This window comes from Chenopodium quinoa, unplaced genomic scaffold (assembly GCF_001683475.1).
Source record: "Chenopodium quinoa cultivar QQ74 unplaced genomic scaffold, ASM168347v1, whole genome shotgun sequence".
NCBI classification, from domain to species: Eukaryota; Viridiplantae; Streptophyta; class Magnoliopsida; order Caryophyllales; family Amaranthaceae; genus Chenopodium; species Chenopodium quinoa.
Window position 1 is genome coordinate 689,293 of NW_018744041.1, and position 22,240 is coordinate 711,532.

A 22,240-nucleotide genomic window follows, 5' to 3' on the forward strand; every position below is an offset into this window, starting at 1 on the left:
AAATTTGAGTTTCTACAATTCTACGTATAAAATTCTGGTTTGGGTTATTCCAGGGTTTAAATTGAGTTCAAATTTAAACTTCTAGTCAATAAAATTTAAGCTATATAGCAGTCATATCAACTCTAAGCCACATGTCATATTCGAGTCTCATACTTGCAAATTTCAAATTAAATTCGTATTGGATCACTATTCAATTAGAGTCTGGCAATTTAGATATTCAAGCCAGGGTCGAAAGTCCATTCAAATAGAATATCTTTATAAATTGAATCATACGTAATACGGAGTCCTAAATTATTTTCAGATCAGGTCACTTTTTAACGCCTTCAATAACAAAAATGAGGGAAAAGAACAAGACCCTCTACTTTGGCCTTAGGGAGCACCCCCTGAAAATGTAGGATCACGTGAGTTTATGACATAAACTTGAAAGACAAGCGGGAAAACACAACCTCTACAGTAACACACTAACACAGCACCCCACAAAACAAAAGAAAAGCATAAAAAGTGGGCCCAAAAATCTTAAATTGGGCCTACTTCGTAAATGTAAAGACAACATAAATATAGCCTGGGAGAAGTCCAATAAAACTCCAGGTATCTTACGTGGCACCCTTCAACTTTAAAAAAATAACAAAAAATTCAACACTTCAAAGCGTCGTTGCCTTGTTCTTGTCACATTTGTTGCAGGAAAGGGGAGGGAGGAGAGAGAAAATTACTCAACGCATTCAAGAATTTGTTCTCCTTCCTTCTCAATTTAGAGAGAGAGAGAGATTGAGAATTCATGCGTTACGTTTTGTAATCCTTAGATTTTGTAGAATTTTCTCTGTTTTTGATCGGGATTTAGTCACCATTTTTGACGATTTCTTGAATTTTTTGGAGCTCCGAAGTCAAATTGGGGGCGGCAATTGAAGATTTCTTCGATTAGTTTTGGAGCATTTTTGGGGATTTTAGGTGGATTTTTTTTGGTTTTGATTGAGGTAATTTGGAGCCATTTTTTGAATTTTTAACAAGTTTGATTTTGTGTGAGTTGATTATTTGAGGCAATTCGAATAATTAGGGTTCATTTGGGGGGATATAGAGTTGTAAGAGCTGATTTTGTGGCTTAATTTTGCATATTTTGGGGTTATTTTTGAGTATTTGGGGTTTTAGAGGAGTAAATGAGCTTGAGAACAATGCGTTTTGAGGTTATATAATGATGAAGATGAATTTGATGATGGATTGCACAAATTTTGAGGAAGAGAAGCGATAATGGTTTGGAGAATTGGCATTGTTTTTTCATGGGGTTAGAAGTTGAGTCACTGAATTTCAGGTTTAGCATTATTAGTCGTTTTTGGATTGGTTCAAATGGGTAGAACAAGGCTGGGACGATCACAACAACGCTGGATTTCGCAACGTAGATGGGTGATTCGACGAGGGGCGGCCCCGGGGAAAGGGACATTGAACAGGTAGCTTTTGCTTTCCTATTTAATTGGGGAGGAAGGAAATGTATGATGTTTTTATTGTATAAAGCTATTTGAAACTATTTTGTGTTTGATGTTCTTTGATTGGTATATTGTACAAGGAATTATGTTATGATTGCTTTGTGTTGACTGTAAGTTTATGAATAGACCATTGACTTATCATCTAATAATAGAGACTTACAAGCATTATTGTTGAATTTATAGCTTTGATAATTGTATACTATCATCTGATACATATGAGAAACTTGACTCCTATTGTGAAAGCTAAAGGTTTGATATGTTGAAGTGATTGGTAGACCGATGTAACCTTTGATCGTATGGCATAAGAAGGGTTTGAGGGGAGCATCATTATAGTAATTATTGATTTGATGTGAGGGGACTGCAAATTTCCTAGTGGGGATTGAGGGAGTACTAATAGTGTTTAAAGGAGGCTGCTGCATTCAAATGCCTCAAGGCAGGCAAACTTGCCTGTCAATATTATCCCTTTCCAATTGATTGGGTAGTGCTTGCTAAAGAGCTCACGAGAGTCTTCGACACATGCTATAATTCCCTTATGTTAATATCAGATGTGTATATATTTGGTAATTGAGGAGCTTCATGGTTATGGAAACATTCGGGTTTTTCTCTTACCTCTATAAAACACACCCCATTGGCAATATGTACAAAATTCTATAACAGTTTTTTTTTTTCCTACACTGGAGGTAATCTGAACCTTTCCACAAGTGTTAGGGTTTGATATGTGATATTTAAGTTGTAGTTATTTGGAAAAACTTTCTCTTCACACCAAAGTCAAATAGGAAATATTTTTGGGATGGAGGGAGTTCAAGATAGCCTGATAATTATTTTGAGTTCTTGTAAGCATATAAGATGAGAAAGCACTCAATGCTATGTACTTCTAAGAAGTTAGAATTTAGAGGTACCACAAGGAGACCTATAGCACATGGTTGGATTATTATCATAAGTATAAAGGAGGTTAGACCAGCAGTTGCCACTAAGTGAAGATATACAAGGCTCCCAAATGATGTGGTCTGTATTTTGGGTACATTAGTCTTATCGTAAGTAATACAAGAAGTCATCTGTGGAAATATAAAAGTTGAGACATATTTTAGAAGCAAAGGGCAGAGTTAAGATGGAATATGTGGACTGTAAATTTAAGAAATTAAGATATTTTCCTGAGATAGACATCAAGATTCAAATTTTTGCTATACCTATAATACCCGTTACGGGTACATGTCTAAGATATGATACATCGAGACCTAGAATTCTTGGACATGGGATTTAGAACACCTGCAATTTGGAATTGTTTAGATTTTCTTGGATGATATTTAACTGTACGAATAGAAAATATCAATCAAAAGTAGTTTTTATGAGAAGTAAAAGATTATACATATCATTAAGAAAGTTTGGGACCTTGAATTTGTGCCGAACAATGCTGTAGTGACTAGTGAGATCTCAAACTTACGAATTTCAGGAAAATTGCAGTAGAGATGGAGTCACTAGTACATTTTTTTTTCATTATCTGCATCAAATTGTACTTGAAATAGGACAAATTGCAAGGATGTCCCAAAATTACAGATTTAGCCCTTTAAGATCTGAAAATGTTTATTTTCTATTGGTGTACCTACAATGAATTTGAGGAAAAGGGATCAGCTTTAATGAAAGTTCCACATCTGTTTATTATCAAGGCCTTGATCAACCCCCTAAGCCACACAAATTATGATTAAATTAGATCAGGTGTCATATATGATTATTTTGGATAAAGAGAAGCTATTGTATTCTGTGACTGTAAATCAATTATACGATTTTGGAAAATATAACTATGTTTGTGATGTGGATGGTATAGATATAGCTCTGAATTTATTTACATTTTCAGGCGGTTACTGCATTGAAGAAAGGGGCAACTTTGCTGAAGTATGGGCGAAGAGGGAAGCCTAAATTCTGCCCATTCCGGCTTTCAAATGTATGACTTCCCTGTCTTATGCACTTAAGTGCTTAACACATGCTTTGTTTGTATTTGTAATAGTCCTATGAACAAATATATATATATATATATATATATATATATATATATATATATATATATATATATATATATATATATATATATATACATATGTATATACATATATATATACATATGTATATACATACATATATACATATGTTTATACATACATATATACATATGTATATATATAACCAAGTTATAATGAGAACCAAGGCCAAAATAAGAACTAGGAACTAATCTAGGCCCTTAGATCATGTTAATCGGACGGCTCACATGCTTCCCGTATCATTAATGGCATTTTTGTAATATTTTAATTTTATAAAGTAGTTTCCAGTTTCATTTCTCAAAAGTAAATGAAATCAGTCTTACAATAAATGAAATTGCCTTAAAAGTTAAAAAAAACTGGAAAAAAGTTTGAAAACAGCAAAATTATGAGAATGCCATTCATAAGAACGGGTGCAATGTGAGCCATTAGATGGAGTGCGATCAATGACTGAGATTAGTTCCTACTTCCTATTATTCACCTTGGTTCTCACATGATCTCAGTTATATATATATATATATATATATATATATATATATATATATATATATATATATATATATATATATATATATATATATATATATATACTCCCTCTGTTTTTAAATACTTGCTCCATTTCTCTTGGACACGCATGTCGATGCTAATATTTGATTACTAATATCTTTATTATCAATAAGTATAAATTCTAACAATTGAAAATTAATAATCTATTCATTGAGATGATTCCAACAAGTACCCACAAGACTATATTTATTCTTATGTATAAATCACAAACATTAGTCAAAGTAGGACAAATGAATAGTGCAAAAAATGGAAATGGAGCAAGTATTTAAAAACGGAGGGAGTATATATATACTTTTTTTGATACTTATGTACACATTTTATGCATGGAAGGATGAATTATCTTAAGCTTTGTGCGCCTCAGGGATGTGCCGAGGCGCCTTAAGCTGCACCTCAATTAAATTGCCTTGCCTAGACCATAAAAAGTGCATGACCCCTGACGCCTTGCACCTTAGCGTGTAGGCGTGCTTTTTCAAACACTGACAAGGTTAAACTAAGATTTGGAATATATGGATTCTTGCATGGCATTGAAGCTACATTTGCACTCAATTGTAATATATTTGCATTCATTTCTCCACAAGGGTGGTATTTATTTTGTTCAGTAAACTGGACTTCCTCTCAGCCTATCCTACTTTCATCTATCTTCTACCATGAAAGGCATTGCTTACATTCTAGGAAAGCAGTGGCCTTAAACTTGTATCTTAGTGAAGGGTTTTTTTTTTTTTTTTTTTTTTTTTTTTTTTTTTTTTTGTGGCAATATTTGAGAGAACTTGCTGCTTAAATTTTGTTGACTCCTTTGCTTTGTATGATCAGGATGAATCTGTATTGATATGGTTCTCTGGGAAGGAAGAGAAACAGCTTAAACTCAGCCAAGTTTCAAGGATTATTCCTGGGCAGCGAACTGTAAGTTTGACTGTCCATTTCTAGCTAAGTAATAAAATATTGGTAGTCAAGAATTAGTCACCATTTGACTTGTGATCTTTGGATTATAATGGACTAAATCAGAGTATGAGTTTATTTTGTAATACAAAGTGCCTCCTTGCAGTTAAAGAGGTACATTTATATGCTTGCTATCCTTTATTCAAAGCACAAGAGGGGTAAAATTGTAGTATAGGGAACTTAGCCAAATTTTGCGGAATATTTAAAAGCTAAAACGACAAGGAGCTCAAACGTGCACTATAGTTTTTACGGGGAAACTTTCCTAGTCCCAACTTACAACCTATTACTATGATATAGCAACAATTTATCACAAATTAAGACTCTTATCCAAGTTCCTAACAGGGGATCCCTCGACCTACTGTATTCTCAAATCTCTCATTCAAAATAAAGCTTCAGTCAAAGCTATTGTAGAGTTCACTCGAACCCTATTCCCAAATATACAACTCGGGTAAGAACACTTGTATAAGAACAAAAAGACACAATAGAACTCAAGTTAAATGACATCTTTTTTAGCTCAAAGGTTATTCTCTTGTAATAATCCAAAGCAAAATGCTTCTATAAATAAGGTGCAAGGACACTAGGAGTTGGACGGCAAAAATGGGTGTCCACAATTTCCTTAATCAACAAATAAGATCCCTTAAATTTCTCAAGAACCTTATTTAAATTAAAAATGCAAACATACAAGTTCCACGCTCCAAGATCACTTGTGCAAAAAGATCGGAAAAATTGCTATAGAATTTTGCAAAATTTTAGGGAAAAAACCAATAGATTTAAAATCTTTACTTCTTTGATATAAAAAAGATTTTTAAAAACATTTCAAAGAAACTTGATTAGTACCATAAAGTTTTCCAAGTCATTATCGATCATCATCAAAACATAAGGGCAACAAGACATACCACAGTACTGCTGTAAGGCCTGTAACTATCTGAAAATTTTCAATTACTTAATTTTTTGTCCATTTTTAATAAAGAATAATACAAAACAAAGGCCAAGGACTCAGTTCTTGGTGGTGTCCATTACCAACTGTGATGAGGATTTCATCTGCCATTTTTGGAGGACTAGAGTGTTGTTGCTTGAAGACTTGAAAATATAGTGATAATTACTTTTTACTTCATTTTTCACTAATAATTGCATCATTTACCTTTTTGGGAAGTTTCGTATTTATTGCGCCATTTCCCTTTTAGGTTTCTTTTATCTTATTAGAGCTAATGGGGTGCAAATATGTGAAGGCTTTCTCCCTTTGTTATGATGTCTAGAAGCCTTGAACAATCAGGTAATCTAATCACCAATTAGAAAGCCAAGTTGATGAAGTTCAAGGTGGAAGCTGTAAGGAGGTCAAAGGTGTGAATAAGGGCGATCACATGTATTCATGCAATTCTTCGGTCAATTCAGATGCATATCGGTTGTTTTGGTAGAGAATGCAGTGTATTTTAGTACCTTATATCACATCGTGCAATACGTGATGATGTGGTTAAGTTTTGAATGTATTTTGAGGATGTAAGACTGTAAAATAGATACGATTCCAACAGGCATTGTTAGACAATAAACCTGTCCATTCTCAATCCCAGACTTGTTAGATTTAAAAAAGATAGGTTGTGGCTTTTTTTTTAATTAATTTTTTTATTTGGTTGACTACCCTAGAGAAAAAGGTGTTGGACAGTTGCCTTTATCTTGATAACAAAGTAAACATTTAAGAAGAGGACATCTCTCTTCCCCTTTTGGTTGATTTTCTTGATTCTTAGAGTTGTTTTTAGGGTAGGTGTTGTGGTTTTCAAGTAGTTCAAGTTGTTTTAGGATGGGGTGGGTCCTTAGTTCTAAAAAGTTTGTCTTAGGTGCAAGAGCTGGTGCCGTGCCTTAGCTCTTCCCGGTGCAAAAACCTACAAAAGGTGTGCGCTTATGCACATTTTTCTAGGCTGCACGAGAGCCTTTTGTGCTTAATGTTGTATGGCATCAATAATTTCAATATGGGTCAGCAGAATAGGGACTTAGCAACAGAAGTAAAAATGCCACCTTTCAAAATAAATATTATTAACTTAAGGTGATAGAATAGGGCCTTAGCAGCAAAAGTAACGATAACACCCGCCAAAATAAATATTTATTTAACGTAAATACAATTGGGCCTTAGCAAGAAAATTATTAATATCACCTGCCTAAATAATGTTTTTAAAGTTAGATTTACTATAATATTAGAGGAGAAAGAAACCCCATGTACCTTAATTCCTTTTTGGATCACATGGCCCTTTTATCTTTTCCTAGAATACTTTTTGTAGACTTATCTAACATATATATATATATATATATATATATATATATATATATATATATATATATATATATATATATATATATATATATATATATATATATATAAAGTGTGCTCATGTTCAAACACACACGCCTTCTCCTTGCGCTTAGGCTCCAAGGACTTTTGTGCCTTTTAAAACTAAGGGTCGATTTTGTTTTCAAAGCTGTTAGGTGGTTTTTCAGGGAGGTTAGGATTTGTTCATAGGGTGGTTGGGATGGTACTCGGGGGTTGTGGGTGGTTTACGATGATGATTGGTTTTGTGGTGGATTATTGGTGGTGGGGTGGTTTTATGTGTTTTCGGTGGAGGTTAGTTGTTTTTTAGAGGAAGGGGTGGTTTTTGATGGTGTGTAGGTGGTTCAAGGAGGTTGGTTGAGTTTCAATGGTGGTTAAGTAATTCAAAGGGCCCTCTAGTGGTCAGAGTGGTGGTTTGCAGTTATGTGGTGTAATGAGATGGTCAAAGTGGGAGTTAGGGCTAGTTGGGTGCAGAGGATTTTGAGAGTGAGAATGATTCTTTGGGGGAGGGAGGAATCATGATAAAGGGAAGTGGGAATCGTAGAAGTAATGGTTAAATTGGTTAATCAAACAACAAAAGAAGTAAATCAAGGTAATTTATTGCCTTTCTGTTTCTTGAAATCCTCAAAACAACCCTCCACTAAAGGTATAGGAATCAGAAAATTCCTTATATTTCTTTAGGTTTTTTTTTTTTTTTTTTTATAAAAAAATAGGGAAATTCTCTCTGGTAATCACTAACTTTTATTTTTTCTCAATGGTAAACTCTGAAATTTTTTATTATCAATGGTAATCACAAATTAATATTAATAAACAAATGATAACATTAATGATATTTGAACATCATTAAACGATTAATTAGGGTTAATTTTGGTTAAGTAATAATAGATTTACATTAGTACCCTTTAAATTATTAAAAAATAATATACAAAAACAAAAAAAATCCAAACCCCTCCCCACCACCAGCCACCTGCCAACCCCCTCCCCGAGCCACCCAGCTTAATCCCTCACTTACCACCACACCCACACCACCAGCTTCGTCAATTGACCCAAACAACGGCGTCGGACCACCGCAACCAACCACCTCCAAATCCACTCCACCAAATCACCTCGCCACCTCCGCAACCAACCACCTTCAAATCCACTCCACCAAATCACCTCCAAATCCACTCCACTAAACCACCTCGCCACAACGATTACAACCACCATTCAGCAGCACCTCTGCTCCCTCGCATCTCCCTCGCTCCATCTACGATGCTCCTACCATGGTTAGCATCAAAACAGCATCTATCCGCCGCAATCACCTCGTCACCATGATTACAACCACCTTCATCGGCCGAAATAATCACCAGCGCCTCCAATTCGTCCCACAACAGCCTCTGTCGCACTCAGTTTGCAGCCGCAAGCTTCAATTTCAAAGCAAAATAAAATGTCTTAATCGAACGACTGTGTAATGTTGATGATGATGCTCGTTTGTGATCGATGCTGGGTTTTGATGATGCTCGTTTGTTTGTGATGATGGGTTTTGATGATGAAGAGCAGTAAGGAAAATTAAGAGAAGAGACGAGGGTCTGATTCATTTTTGGGGGATTTTTGGGGTCGAATTTGTTGATTTTTGGGGTCGATTTTCGTTAATTTTGAGTATGGATTTAAGTTGTTTTCGAGGGAGATGGGGCAAGGGATACAGGGAAGGGTGGTGAGGCAGCGACGAGGAAGGGAGGTGAGGCAGCGGCGGTCGACGGGGGTGTTTGGCAGCAGCGCAAGTGGTTGGAAAGGGTCAAAGGGAGTACGTAGCAGCGGGGAGAAAGGAAGAAGAAGGGGGTTGAGGGTAATTAAATGGGGGTAGTTGTGTCTTTTTGCACTTTAATTGCTAAACTATGGTTAGAGAATCAACAAATTATTTAACAAAGTTACCATTAGTTTAATTATATTACTTTGTGATTACTATTGATAATAAAAAATTTCAGAGTTTACCATTGAGAAAAAATAAAAGTTAGTGATTACCAGAGAGAATTTCCCAAAAAAATAAAATAAAAAGTGACAAGATAATTATTAGGGCAGTTAGGGTTGAGTATAACAGTTAAAAGACATGGAACCTGAATCGGAACTTGTTGCAACATGTTCCTCTAAATGATAATCGGATCGGAACCTAAGCCTGTTGACAGGTTTCGGTTCAAGGAACCCGGCCTTTTTATATACTTAATACTCCCTCCGTTTTTTTTAAACCCATCACTTGAGATTTTGCACTATTCATGTATTACCTTTGACTTAATTTTTTTTACTACTATATAATTTATTAACATGATCTTGTAATATATTGTTGGATTTGTTATAATGTCTACTTTTATAATAAATATTTTTTATATATATATAATTTGTACTAAATTCTAATTAAAGATATTGATGGTCAAAGTTGTACCTCGGCAAGTGTAGAAACTCAAGTGACGCTTTTAAAAAAAATAGAGGGAGTACTTGTTGCAAAATTAACTTTAAAAAAATTCTAGATGATCACAAATTTATATATAACTTTTACAACTCGCAAATACCACAAACCAAAAGTGGCTGTTTAGCAAATCTAATACATATATTTATCATTGTCATTTTTAGTTTTTAAAAGTTGGGTTTTAAATTATTTTATCATTTAAGCTTAAGTGATATCTTTTATTAAGTAACAGGATATCCTACGGTTCCAAAAAACAGAGAACCTGAACCTGTTGCAACAGGTCTTAATTTTACAACCTATTGGAACCGAACCTCTTGTCCAAGCTCACCCCTAATTATAGTAATAATTCTATATTATACAAATATAATCTAGACAATATTTGTAGTAGTACCAGTTCTGCCAGCGTTGCGAGCGGCACTGAACTGTAGGAAATTCATAACATACCATGCATGCACATACACAGTCACCTATATAACAACCGTAACAATTATGAAGAGGAAGAGATTGGAAAGGGAAAACACAGGTTGGGTATGATCTATCCTATGAAAAAAAAAAAGATAAGATCCTTGTAGTGAGCTAGTTATTACATCCCAATACTTCTTGGGTGTTGAGTCTACTAGTATCTCTTTCTCTATTACAGTTCCTTCGGAGAATCTTCTGCATCCAAAGCCTGAAAAAAATGATGAAAGAAGGAAAGTGCAGTGGGCTGAAATTCCTTTTTTTTTTTTTTTTTTTAAATTATAATTTTAATTGTTTGAGGTGATTTTCCTGCATTTCAGGGAATTTTTAAGCGATATCCTCGGCCTGAAAAGGAGTATCAATCATTTTCTCTTATATACAATGATAGTAGATCATTGGATTTGGTGAGTCATTTATTATGAATGCTAAAACTTTCCAAGTTCGTAATTCAGGATCCATTTGCTATCATTTGCAGTGTTCTTATTGTATGAAGTAATTTTATGTGCCAAATTATTGAAAAAGTCTTTTTAACATTCTTATAATCTTTGTGATAGATATGCAAGGACAAAGATGAAGCTGAAGTGTGGTTTGTTGGTCTTAAGGCACTAATTTCAAAGAATGGCTGGCGTAAATGGAAAAATGAAGCAAGGGAGAGTAATACATCATCTGCAGATGGCTCAACTAATCGCAGAATTCATCAAACAATTGCATCACATGTCTGTCCCATTCCCAGAATCTCCTATCTAATTTATTATAAATCATAAGCAATCTTGCAGTTGACTTACTTTTGCTTTGAATTACATTAGGATGCTGGGGATGCACCCTGCCAAGTGCCAAGTGAGAGTCCTCCACAAACTGGATTGGGAAAAGCATTCTCCGACATAATACTTTACACTGCAGCATCCAATAACTGCAGTCAGACCGAGGCATCCACCTATGTTGCTAGCTTTCCACCTTCCAACAGTGTAGAAAACTTTACGGGCCGAAATTCATCATCTGAAAGCATTCGGATTAGTTCATCAAGTTTGGTAAGTTCATCAAGTCAAGGATCTTTTCCTGATGATTTTGATTCCTTGGGTGATGTTTACATGTGGGGAGAAGGAATCAGTGAGGGCATAATGGGTGGTGGCTCCCTTGGAGTTTCACGTAGTGGCAAGTTTGATGCTAATCTACCCAAGGCACTAGAATCAACAGTGGTCCTTGATGTTCATCATATAGCTTGTGGTGTTAGGCATGCAGTGTTAGTTAACAGGCAAGGGGAAATCTTCAGTTGGGGGGAAGAGTCAGGAGGCAGGCTTGGGCATGGTGTGGAAGTTGATGTTTCCAATCCAAAGTTGATCGAAGGTCTTAGTGGTATGAACATAGAACTTGTTGCATGTGGGGAGTACCATACTTGTGCCATTACAACATCTGGTGATCTTTTTACATGGGGTGGTGGTACCTGGAATCCCGGTATGCTTGGACATGTTAGTGAGGCAGGTCACTGGATACCTAAAAGAGTATCTGGCCCTTTAGAAGGTATGCATGTATCTTTTGCATCTTGTGGACCTTGGCATACTGCTGTAGTTTTATCAACTGGTCAGTTGTTTACATTTGGAGATGGTACCTTTGGTGTCCTGGGCCACGGAGACCGTATGAGCTATACTGTTCCAAGGGAAGTTGAGGCCTTAAAGGGACAACGAACACTGAGGGTAGCTTGTGGTGCTTGGCATACTGCGGCAGTTGTTGACATTCTGGAAAGTGAAACTATGTTTGATAGATCTTTCTTAGCATCGGGAAAGCTCTTTACATGGGGTGAGGGTGATAAAGGCCAGCTTGGCCACGGTGATAAGGAAGCTAGACTGATCCCTGAGTGTGTAGAAGTGCTAATGGATAATAGTTTCTGCAAAGTAGCTTGTGGCCGTGATTTTACTGTTGCTCTTGCTACCTCTGGACGAGTTTATACAATGGGCAGTACAGCTTATGGACAATTAGGATGTCCTGCTGCTAATGAAAGAACTCCATTTTGTGTTGAGGGTAAGATTGCAGACAATTTTGTAGAAGATATTGCTTGTGGTTCTCATCATGTTGCAGTTTTGACATCTAGGGCGGAGGTTTTCACTTGGGGAAGAGGGACAAATGGGCAATTAGGTCATGGAGATAATGACCACAGAAATGAACCTACTCTTGTTGAGTTTATGAAAGATAACCAAGTAAAGAGAGTAGCATGTGGGTCCAATTTTACTGCTGCCATTTGTTTACACAAATGGGCTTCGGGAACTGACCATTCTACGTGTACTGGTTGTCATAATCCATTTGGTTTCCGAAGGAAACGTCATAATTGCTACAACTGTGGGCAGGTATTTTGCAAGGCATGCAGCAGCCGCAGATCTCTGAAAGCTTCTTTGGCTCCAAACATGAATAAGCCTTACCGGGTTTGTGATGATTGCTATGTGAAGCTGAAGAAAGCAACAGAATATGGAAATATGCGAATCCCTAGACCTGTCAGTAAAATCAGTCTTCAAAAGTCCAATGAAGGAGCAGAGAAGGAAACATTACTTCCGAAATTCGGGGGACTCGCATTTGTCAATTCCCTGAAAAGAATTGATAGTGATCGTACTAAGGGTGGTGCCAAACTAGGAAAAGTTGAGAACTCCATCTTTCCTACTTTCAATGGGATATTTCAACCTGGCAGTAGTCATGTATCAAGCAGTTTATACCCTATGGTGGGAACCTCAGATAAACGAGTCTCAGCTTCTGCTCCTGGTTCCAGGATGGTTTCTCGGGCAGCATCACCCATTTCACAAGGGTGCAGTCCTGCAAGATCATTTACGTTTAATAATTCGATCAGTCTTCCTACATCTCCGGAAGTTATGGCTCCTAACTCAAAGCCTACACAAGATGATTTGAGGCAAGAAGTTGTTCAATTAAGAGTAGAGGTGAGCCATTTCATAAAGCAGAGATTTCCGTTCTGTAATTCTGATATTATGCCCCCTCCGTTTCTTACTGTATGCATGTTATACTAATTTGTTATGTCCTATGTGCTTCCCTTAGTGCTACATGCATTATTCAAATTAGTACATCTATAAAAGGAAAAGTGTGCATAGACAATGTATGCTTCCTTTTTTCTTATATCTATAAAAAGGAATCCTGTAGAAAGAACAAGTAGGGTTTTTGTTACTCTGATACTCCTATCCAGTGAGTCCACCTTGGTGAGTGTCATTGGTAACCGACACCTTAGGGTATAGATAGTTGGATATTATACATGAATAAAAAATTCCAGATGAATGTAGGAAAGCCCTACCAAGGCTTTCTACTGTTATAAACTTATAATGAATTTGTGCTATGGCATATGTGCCATTATCCTTTATCAATTAATTGGTAAAATTCTGACCAAATTATGGATCAAATTATTAGGTAGAAAAACTTACTGGTGACAATAGGCTTCTTGAAGCTGAACTGGAGAAAACAAGAAAGCGACTTAAGGAGGCCAAAGTGGTAGCAGTAGATGAGGCTGAGAAATCCAAAGCTGCCAAGGAAGTCATTAAGTCCCTGACTGCACAGGTTAGTTGCCCAACATCTCCATAATTATTGTCAAAAGCATCATGCAGTCCCTATAGATACATCACTCATCTATTGTTTTTTCCAGTTATTCATATCTTCAGCACTTTTTCATAACTCATAATTGTCTTGACTGTATTGACAATGGAAGAATTTCTTTTTGATAGTATTGACAAAAGGGGTCCGGTGAGAATAGGTCCCTATATGAGAACACCATATTTATCTAAGAATGGGTCTAAAATAAAGAACGTGTGTATAGAAATTTAGAACATGTGATTAAAAGTTTTCAAAATCTGTCTGAGTAATAATTTAGAACCTTTGATTTAAGGATCAGAGCATGTGAGTTAAAATTTAAAACATATGAGTAATTTAGCACATCTAATTTTAAACTTAGAACATGAGAATAAAAATTTAGGACACCTCATTTATAATTTTGAACATGTTAGTAAAATTAAGAACATGTGAGCAAAAGTGTAGAAAATACAAGTAAAGATTTGGAACATATGATAAAAAAATAAAAATAAAAAAATCTTAGAACACAATTTAAAATTTAGAACTAATTTAAGATTTAGAATATGTGAATAGTAATTTAAAATATCTAATTTAACTCATTTAAAATTTCGAACATGTGAGTAAAAATATAGAATATAGAGTGTCCTCGCATAATTATGGGTTCTTACGAGAACCTTCATATATATAGGTGGTGATTTTTTTCTCTGTTTTTCCTATGGTCATTTATAAGTTTTTTTTTTTTTTTTTTTTTTTTTTTTTTTTTTTTTTTTTTTGATGGGGAAGTGAAAAAAATGAGATAAGGGAGGACACCCATCGGAAAAGGTAGGAGTGAGAAGGGAAAGGAGAAAGCTATTGTGAACCATCAGTCAATTTTTTATGTATTGAAAATGAAATTTGTGGAGATTGCTTGCAAAAAAAAAAAAGCCTCTTGTCATTGAGAAACTTGTTTTTAATTACTTAGCATAAATATTATCTTGTGGCTTGCTGTATATTGTGCTATGATTAGTACTCCCTCCGTCCATAAATTAAAAGTCTTTCTCTTTATTATGTGAGTAATAAATGTGGAAAAAGGCTTTGTATTAAGGGATGGAGGGAGTATCTATTTTAAGATTGAAACCTGAGGCTTTTAAATATTATCTTGTAACTTCTTTTTTTAAAAGTTGCACCTTTTGGACTTTTTGACTGCTCATACATCTCTCTTTGACCATCATTTGCATTTTATACGTAAGAAAAGTGTTAGATTTCGGGAAACTCCTTAATCTGGAGTGTGTACCATTGATCAAATATATAGAGTTTACAACGCTAGGTTTAAACACGTTAGGGAACCTAGATACGATAAACATACAAAATATACAATAAATATATCCTAATATGCGACAAATATTATCCTAAATATAATATCTATCACACCCCCGCAGTCGTAGCGGGAGGAGGTCGTACGCTAAGACTGGATCGAAATTCCAGAAATAATTCTCGCGGGAGGCCTTTAGTGAAAATGTCTGCAAACTGATATCTAGTAGGAACATGGAGAACCCGAACCTGTCCCAAAGCAACCTTTTCTCGAACAAATTGAATATCCATCTCCACATGTTTTATGCGTTGGTGCTGTACCAGGTTGCCTGAAAGGTAGATAGCCTGACATTATCACAATAAACAATGGTAGCCTGCCGTAGAGGACAATGTAGCTCTAGCAAAAGATTACGGAGCCAACACGCCTCAGAGACAACATTTGTGACGCCTCGATATTCTGCTTCTGCACTCGACTTAGATAATGTATGTTAACGCTTAGATGACCAAGATACGAGGTTGTCCCCAAGGAAGCAACAGTACCCCGATGTGGAGCGTTTGGTATCGGGACAACCTCCCTCAGTCGATGAGAAACAGTAGGATATAAATGTATACCGTGATCAATGGTACCCTGAACATAACGCAGAATGCGTTTCAATGCCTCATAATGAGGTTCCCGAGGATCATGCATAAATAGACACACCTGTTGTACCGCATATGAAATATCTGGCCCGGTGAAAGTGAGGTACCTGCTAAACCGTGATACAAAGTAGGATCCCGAAAAGGTGGCCCTGCATCTGCACTAAGTTTGGACTTAGTGTCAACTGGAGTGGCGGAAGGTTTACAAGAAGCCATTCCTGCACGCTCTAAAACCTCCTGTGCATACTTCTCCTGAGAAAGAAGCACATAAGAAGGTTTTCGGGTTACAACAATACCCAAAAAATAGCTAAGAGGCCCCAAGTCAGACATGGGAAACTCAGTTTGCAACTGAGAGATAATCCCTGTGCACAACTTGTCAGATGAGGTAGCTAATATAATATCATCAACATATAATAGCAAATATGCCGTATCATCTCCCTGCCGCAAACTAAAGAGAGAGTTATCACTTTTAACAATGACAAAACCCAAATTAATAAGAAAATTTGCAAAGCGTTGGTACCAAGCTCTAGGAGCTTGTTTCAAACCAGAGAGAGCCTTGCGGAGCCGACAAACATGAGAGGGAGCCCTCCGATCAACAAAACCCGGAGGTTCGATACATGTAAATTGTTTCCTGCAAATCACCATGTAAAAAGGCATTTTTGACATCTAGTTGATGTATCGACCACTTCTTAGCCATAGCTAAGCTCAAAACAGTTCTAATAGTGGCCGGTTTTGCTACTGGACTGAAAGTTTCATCACAGTCTACACCAACTTCCTGCGACCTGCCATCACAAACAAGACGAGCTTTGTGCCTTTCAAGGTCACCATTAGACTTGAATTTATGTTTAAATAGCCATATACAATTAACAACATTCACCCCCGTTGGCCTAGGCACCAACTCCCATGTCCCCGTTTTAATTAAAGCACTATACTCATCAAACATTGCCGCATTCCAATTAGGCTCATGTAAGGCCTTTTTATAGCTTTTTGGAATGGGTGACTTGTGAATAGAGGGACCCGAAGTTATCAAAGAGGTTTGACTGGACTTTGGGTTTGGCTTAAATATGCCTCGTTGACTACGAGTAACACGAGGGGATGGTGGTGGTGGGCGTGTGGGTTGAATGGGAGGAATACCCCTAGCAGGGGCAGGAGTGTATGGTGGCCGTGCAGTGCGGCAGGTGGGGTCCGGCTAGCGGGGCGTGGCTCGGCTGGGTGAGGCGCCGGAGCAGTCAGCTGGGTTGTGTGGCTGTGCAGGCCGCGGGTGGGCCGCAACTGTGGCAGGGGATGGGCAGACCACCTGCGGAGTTAACTGGGCATGGGATTGGGGGGATGGCGGGGTTTGGGTCTGGTTGGGATTTGGTCTTGGTTGCTGGGCTTGTGTAGTGGGTTGAGGTAAATGACGCAGCAAATAGTGGGTGAGAAGAGGAGAAGCTTCATCAAAACCCAAAAAATCATAGTCCTTAATCCGAAATTGACCCAAATTGGTGTACGGGAAAGAATGCTCATCAAAGGTGACATGCCTAGTAAAAATAATTTTATTAGTTGAAATATCTAGACATCTATAGCCGCGGTGATTCGAAGGGTAACCTAAGAAGACACATGGAGCGGAGCGAGGAGCTAATTTATGTGGAGCAGTGGATGATAAATTAGGAAAGCAAAGACACCCAAACACCCGTAAGTGAGCATAAGAAGGTTGTTTTCTAAACAACGCTTGAGTTGGAGTTATGTTTTTGAGAGCTTTGGTTGGTAAAATATTTATGAGATATGTAGCGGTCTCAAGAGCATAAACCCAAAAATTAGGTGGAAGGGAGGCATGAAAGAGAAGTGCGCGTTTGACATTGTTAATGGTTCTAATTATACGTTCGGCTTTTCCATTTTGTGAGAATGTGTGAGGACAAGAGAACCTAAAGACCATTCCAATATCTAAGCATTGCTTTTTGAAAGGATCATTATCAAATTCTCGGCCATGATCACTTTGAAAGGCTTTAATGGGCTGTTCAAATTGAGTTTGGACATAATTACGAAAATTCACAAAAGTGGAAAAAACTTGAGACTTATAAGCAATAAGAATAGTCCACACAAAGTGAGTGAAATCATCAACGAGAATTAAATAATATTTATGACCATTAACACTACAAATTGGGGAAGTCCATAAATCGGCATGAATAATATCAAAAGCATAAGTAGTATGACTAGTAGAATCATAAAACGGTTTTCTAACATGTTTTCCTAATTGACAAGAATTGCAAAAATTACTCCTTATTACAATTAATTAACTTATTGCTCCTTAAAAAATTAAAAGAACTAGCTCCAGTGTGACCCAAGCGACTATGCCAAGTGGATGGGGTAGTGACCATAAGAGTAGAGTCAAGGCATGATGAAGGTGTGGTGGTGGTGACTGGATAAAGGTCTCCTAAGCTATTGCATCTCGTTACTATCCTCCCTGTTCGAAGGTCTTTCACAGAAAAGCCATAAGGGTCAAATTCAATAGAAACATTATTATCAGATGTGAATTTGCGAACTGAAATTAAGTTTTTAATGATTTGAGGGGCTAAAAGAACATCACGAAGGAGTAATTTATTATTAGGAAGGGTAGTATGACCATAACCCGTAATAGGAATGCGGTGTCAATTGCCAACTAAAATATTATTATTAGTGCTTAAATTAATTAGGGGCATGAGAGTACCTGAGTTATGAGTCATGTGAGATGTTGCACCCGAGTCCATATACCAACCGTTGTCCGGATTAGGTAAATTCATGGACGAGTAAGCCGAACCTAGCTCCGTGGGAATATAAAGTTGGCCATAAGGTGATGGATTGGCCAAGTATGCTTGCTGCGTTGGGCCTGACTGATGTGAAGACCTGAGTGATGTGAAGGCCCATTGGGTGCTTGTTGCCTAGGTTGTCCAACTGGCCAGAAGTGGTTGGATATGGACAAGGTGGTGTGGCCTAAGATCCATGCCACGGATGGGCTTAAAAGTCGGGCCACATTTGAGGTGTGGGCCACTGTTGAGCTTGAGGTGGGGTTTGCTGTTGTTGAGAGTTATTGGGCTGCTTGGTGGAATTGGTGCCTCTCCTTTTTCTACGGCCCTTACCCGCAGCACCTCCTCTGCCACCGGCTCGGCCCCCACGTCCGCGACCACCGGAGTCGCGGCCACCGTTAGCGGCTGGTTGCTGCTGATTGGAGTTTGACGAAGCGTCTTGTTGAGCGACGAACGCCGACTGACTTGATTGTGCTTGGTCATTAGCACGACGGGATTCTTCGAGTAATAACCGAGACCTGGCCGAATTAAACGACGGTAATGGTTCGGTTTGTTGAATCATCGTCGCCACCGTGTCAAAGTCCGAGTTTGTGAGATCGGAAACAAGACGGATGACCATCTTCTGCTCCGAAACCGGTTGATCAGTGTTGGCTAATTGAACTGCAATACTCTTAATCTGATGACAATAAGCAATGACATTAGAATAATTGCTAATGTGAAGTAAATTAAACTGATTTTCAAGATACACGGCCCTTGTATTTTTATTATCTTGAAAATTTTCTTTAATTCTATCCCAAAGGTGCTGAGCAGTAGATTTAGGGGCCAAAATTGTGATGAGAAGTTCGGTTGAGATTGTGCCGTATATCCATTGTTTAACAATTGCATCGAGACGCTTCCACAAGGCATCCGAAACATCAGTCGGTCGGGAAACGGTTGGGTCGATGTGATCTAACACATTGTACGCACAAGCGTGATTCTCAAACAACTCCACCCAATTGGAGTATTGAACCTTCTCGTAATCAAGAACCAAAGGTATGGCGTTCTTGATGTTACTGACTGCTAGAGCCGGATGAAATTCCGACGTTGGAGGCGGTGGAGGCGAGTTGGGTACTTCGTCGTCCTTGGCCATGGAGTGTTCAATGGAACAGGGAGCAGAAAGTTAAAGGAAAAAGAATGAGTTGAAATCTGATGAAATATGCAGAGTATAAAGTAGCGGAATTTGTGATGTAAGCAAGGTCCCAATAAAACAAAAAACCAAGAAATTGGAAAAATTAAAATTGAGATCTAAAACCTAAGCTGTGATACCATGTTAGATTTCGGGAAAACTCCTTAATCTGGAGTGTGTATCATTGATCAAATATATAGAGTTTACAACGATAGGTCTAAACACGTTAGGAAACCTAGATACGATAAACATACAAAATATACAATAAATATATCCTAACATGCGACAAATATTATCCTAAATATAATATCTATCAAAAAGATATAGTCAAGTGGGATTTTATTAGTTTTATCTTGATTTATGTTTTCCAAATATCAAAATTTTATAATTTTTACTAAATGCAAATAAATATAGGAATGATCGAAGTTTTGTATAGGGATGTGTGAAACTTCAAATGACACAATTAAAAACAACAGAGTAAGTAGTTGATATTCTATGTCTATAATAAATAAGTGGAATACGATTTTTTATGCAATATAATCCCTAATATATTTGTTGTACTTCCAAAGGAGTAGATGCAATTTTTTTTTTTATTTTTCTATCCTATCCAGTTTTAATATCTTTATTGTTGCTCAAACTTATATTAGGTTATTTCTGCATGGTGACATATGACAGTATTTTTCTAACTATCCCTAATATGGGCTGTGAAATTTGTTCCGACAGTTGAAGGAGATGGCTGAAAAGTTACAGGGAGGAAAAGATGCAAGCAGCAAATTAGATTTTTGTGGGCAATCCTCGGGTTCCTTTAGAAAGGTCTCCGATGATAACTTTTTGTCTCCTAGAAGTGAGTCAACTGTTACTATGGATGCCTTACTAACTAATGGAGAAAAAGCACAGCCTGAAAAGACAGAGTGGGTTGTACAAGATGAACCTGGCGTGTACATAACACTTTGCTCCTTGCCAGGAGGCACTAATGAGCTCAAGCGTTTGCGTTTCAGGTACAGTATTGTGAAACAAACTTATATTAGGTTCTTTCTGCATGGTGACATATGACATTATGTGTTGGATAGTAAGTAGAATCTCATGAACTTTCTTCTAACTTATGTGGACATATGGAGTTGATGGAATGTGTACAAGACTACAAGTATGTAACACTGCAAACACTTTCTTTTCCAGCTAACTGGTCTTTTTGTCAGGTAGACTCAGGCAGTGCTTGTTATGTTTTAATATCTGCATATCTTGATTATATTCTTACATGGTGTCTTTTTTAGAACCTCCTACTAATACTTTCTTATTTGTGTCAAAATTATTCCAAACCACCCCCATTTAGTGGACCCCCACACCCACCCTCGTTGATTTCCCGCCTATCATCACTTACCTCTCCATTCTCGACCTGCCTCTATGGTTAATGGTCTAATGGATGGTATAGTGGGTTTTATCACTTTTATGTTTCTTATGGTCAAAGAATTGGTTTTAAATTATACTTTGCATTGTAGTTGCTATTGTAAGTGGTAATGAAGTGCTGAAATATTTAAGGTTACAAAAACGTTGTGTTCTTGTCCTTCATTTAACCAAGACCATTTTTGTGGTAAAAGAAGATTATTATCTTGAAATAAGAAATATCTTTTTATATTTTTTGGCAACTTTGCACCACGGACAAACTGGTGATTGGTGCATTAATATCAAATTAATGCGTTCATGTTATTTGGATTCCTTATTGAGCAATTTTGTCTTCTCAGCCGCAAACGTTTCAGTGAAGGACAAGCGGAAAAGTGGTGGACTGAAAACAGCAGCAGAGTATGTGAACGGCACAACATACAGAGTCAATAAGTGTGGCCTGAGTGTATATTATCATCTTGGAAGCAAAGCTGGCAACAATGACAGTCTTATTTGGAGTGTGCTGACCTGGTTTCTCAGGTAAACTATGGCAGACATATTAGCACCATCAAATGACAGGAAGGGATGAACTCTTAAACCCACACGCCTTTGCAAATGTGGAATTGTGAATTTGCCTTCACTTTCAAGAGCCAGTCAAAATCCCTCTTTTTTACATGATTAATTCTTTGCCCTCATTGTGATTGTATAGTTAGACAATCAACTGAACTTACTAAATCGTTGCAGCTTTTAGTTTTGTATAGGGTACACTAACAGGTACTGTCAGTTAATGGTTTTCTGTTTCCACTTACCGATGAAGTGGAAAATGCATTTTTGCTTCAAAGTTTAAACATATCAGATTGTATTGTTATTGTTAAGAGTAAGCTCTCACAAAACAAAAACTTTACTAAGAAGAAACAAAATGTTGCATAGCCAAACCTACAATGTCATCATCAACTGTGATCCACGGCCTGAAGGAGTGAAGGTGGCCTTTGCACCTGCCCCATCCCTAGGCCACAATAACTAGCACAGCTGCCACGGCCAACTCCACCTAATTGCCATATCACCACCACCACCATTTCTCTCAACCTCTCTCTACTCCAAAAATTGGCCAAGAGTCCCGTGAAACCAAAAGTGATGCAATTAAAAAAAAATTGAGGAAGTATTAAAAACTCACCAAAAATGCTACTCAAATATAATGGTTACCAAAAAAGAAATTCCAAGAGAGTGAGGAATA

At 37.2% G+C, this 22,240-nt stretch overlaps 1 protein-coding gene across 1 annotated transcript; it reads left to right on the top strand.

Moving 5' to 3' along the window:
- The first annotated feature begins 609 nt into the window (after positions 1-609).
- On the top strand, positions 610-22,151 carry LOC110690409. The gene is made up of 9 exons (XM_021867233.1): positions 610-1,439; positions 3,328-3,414; positions 4,883-4,972; positions 10,545-10,628; positions 10,779-10,940; positions 11,031-13,142; positions 13,621-13,767; positions 20,353-20,627; positions 21,369-22,151. The coding sequence occupies exons 1-9, from the start codon at positions 1,392-1,394 to the stop codon at positions 21,457-21,459; spliced, it is 3,096 nt and encodes a 1,031-aa protein (XP_021722925.1). The 5' UTR covers positions 610-1,391; the 3' UTR covers positions 21,460-22,151.
- The last annotated feature ends 89 nt before the right edge of the window (positions 22,152-22,240 follow it).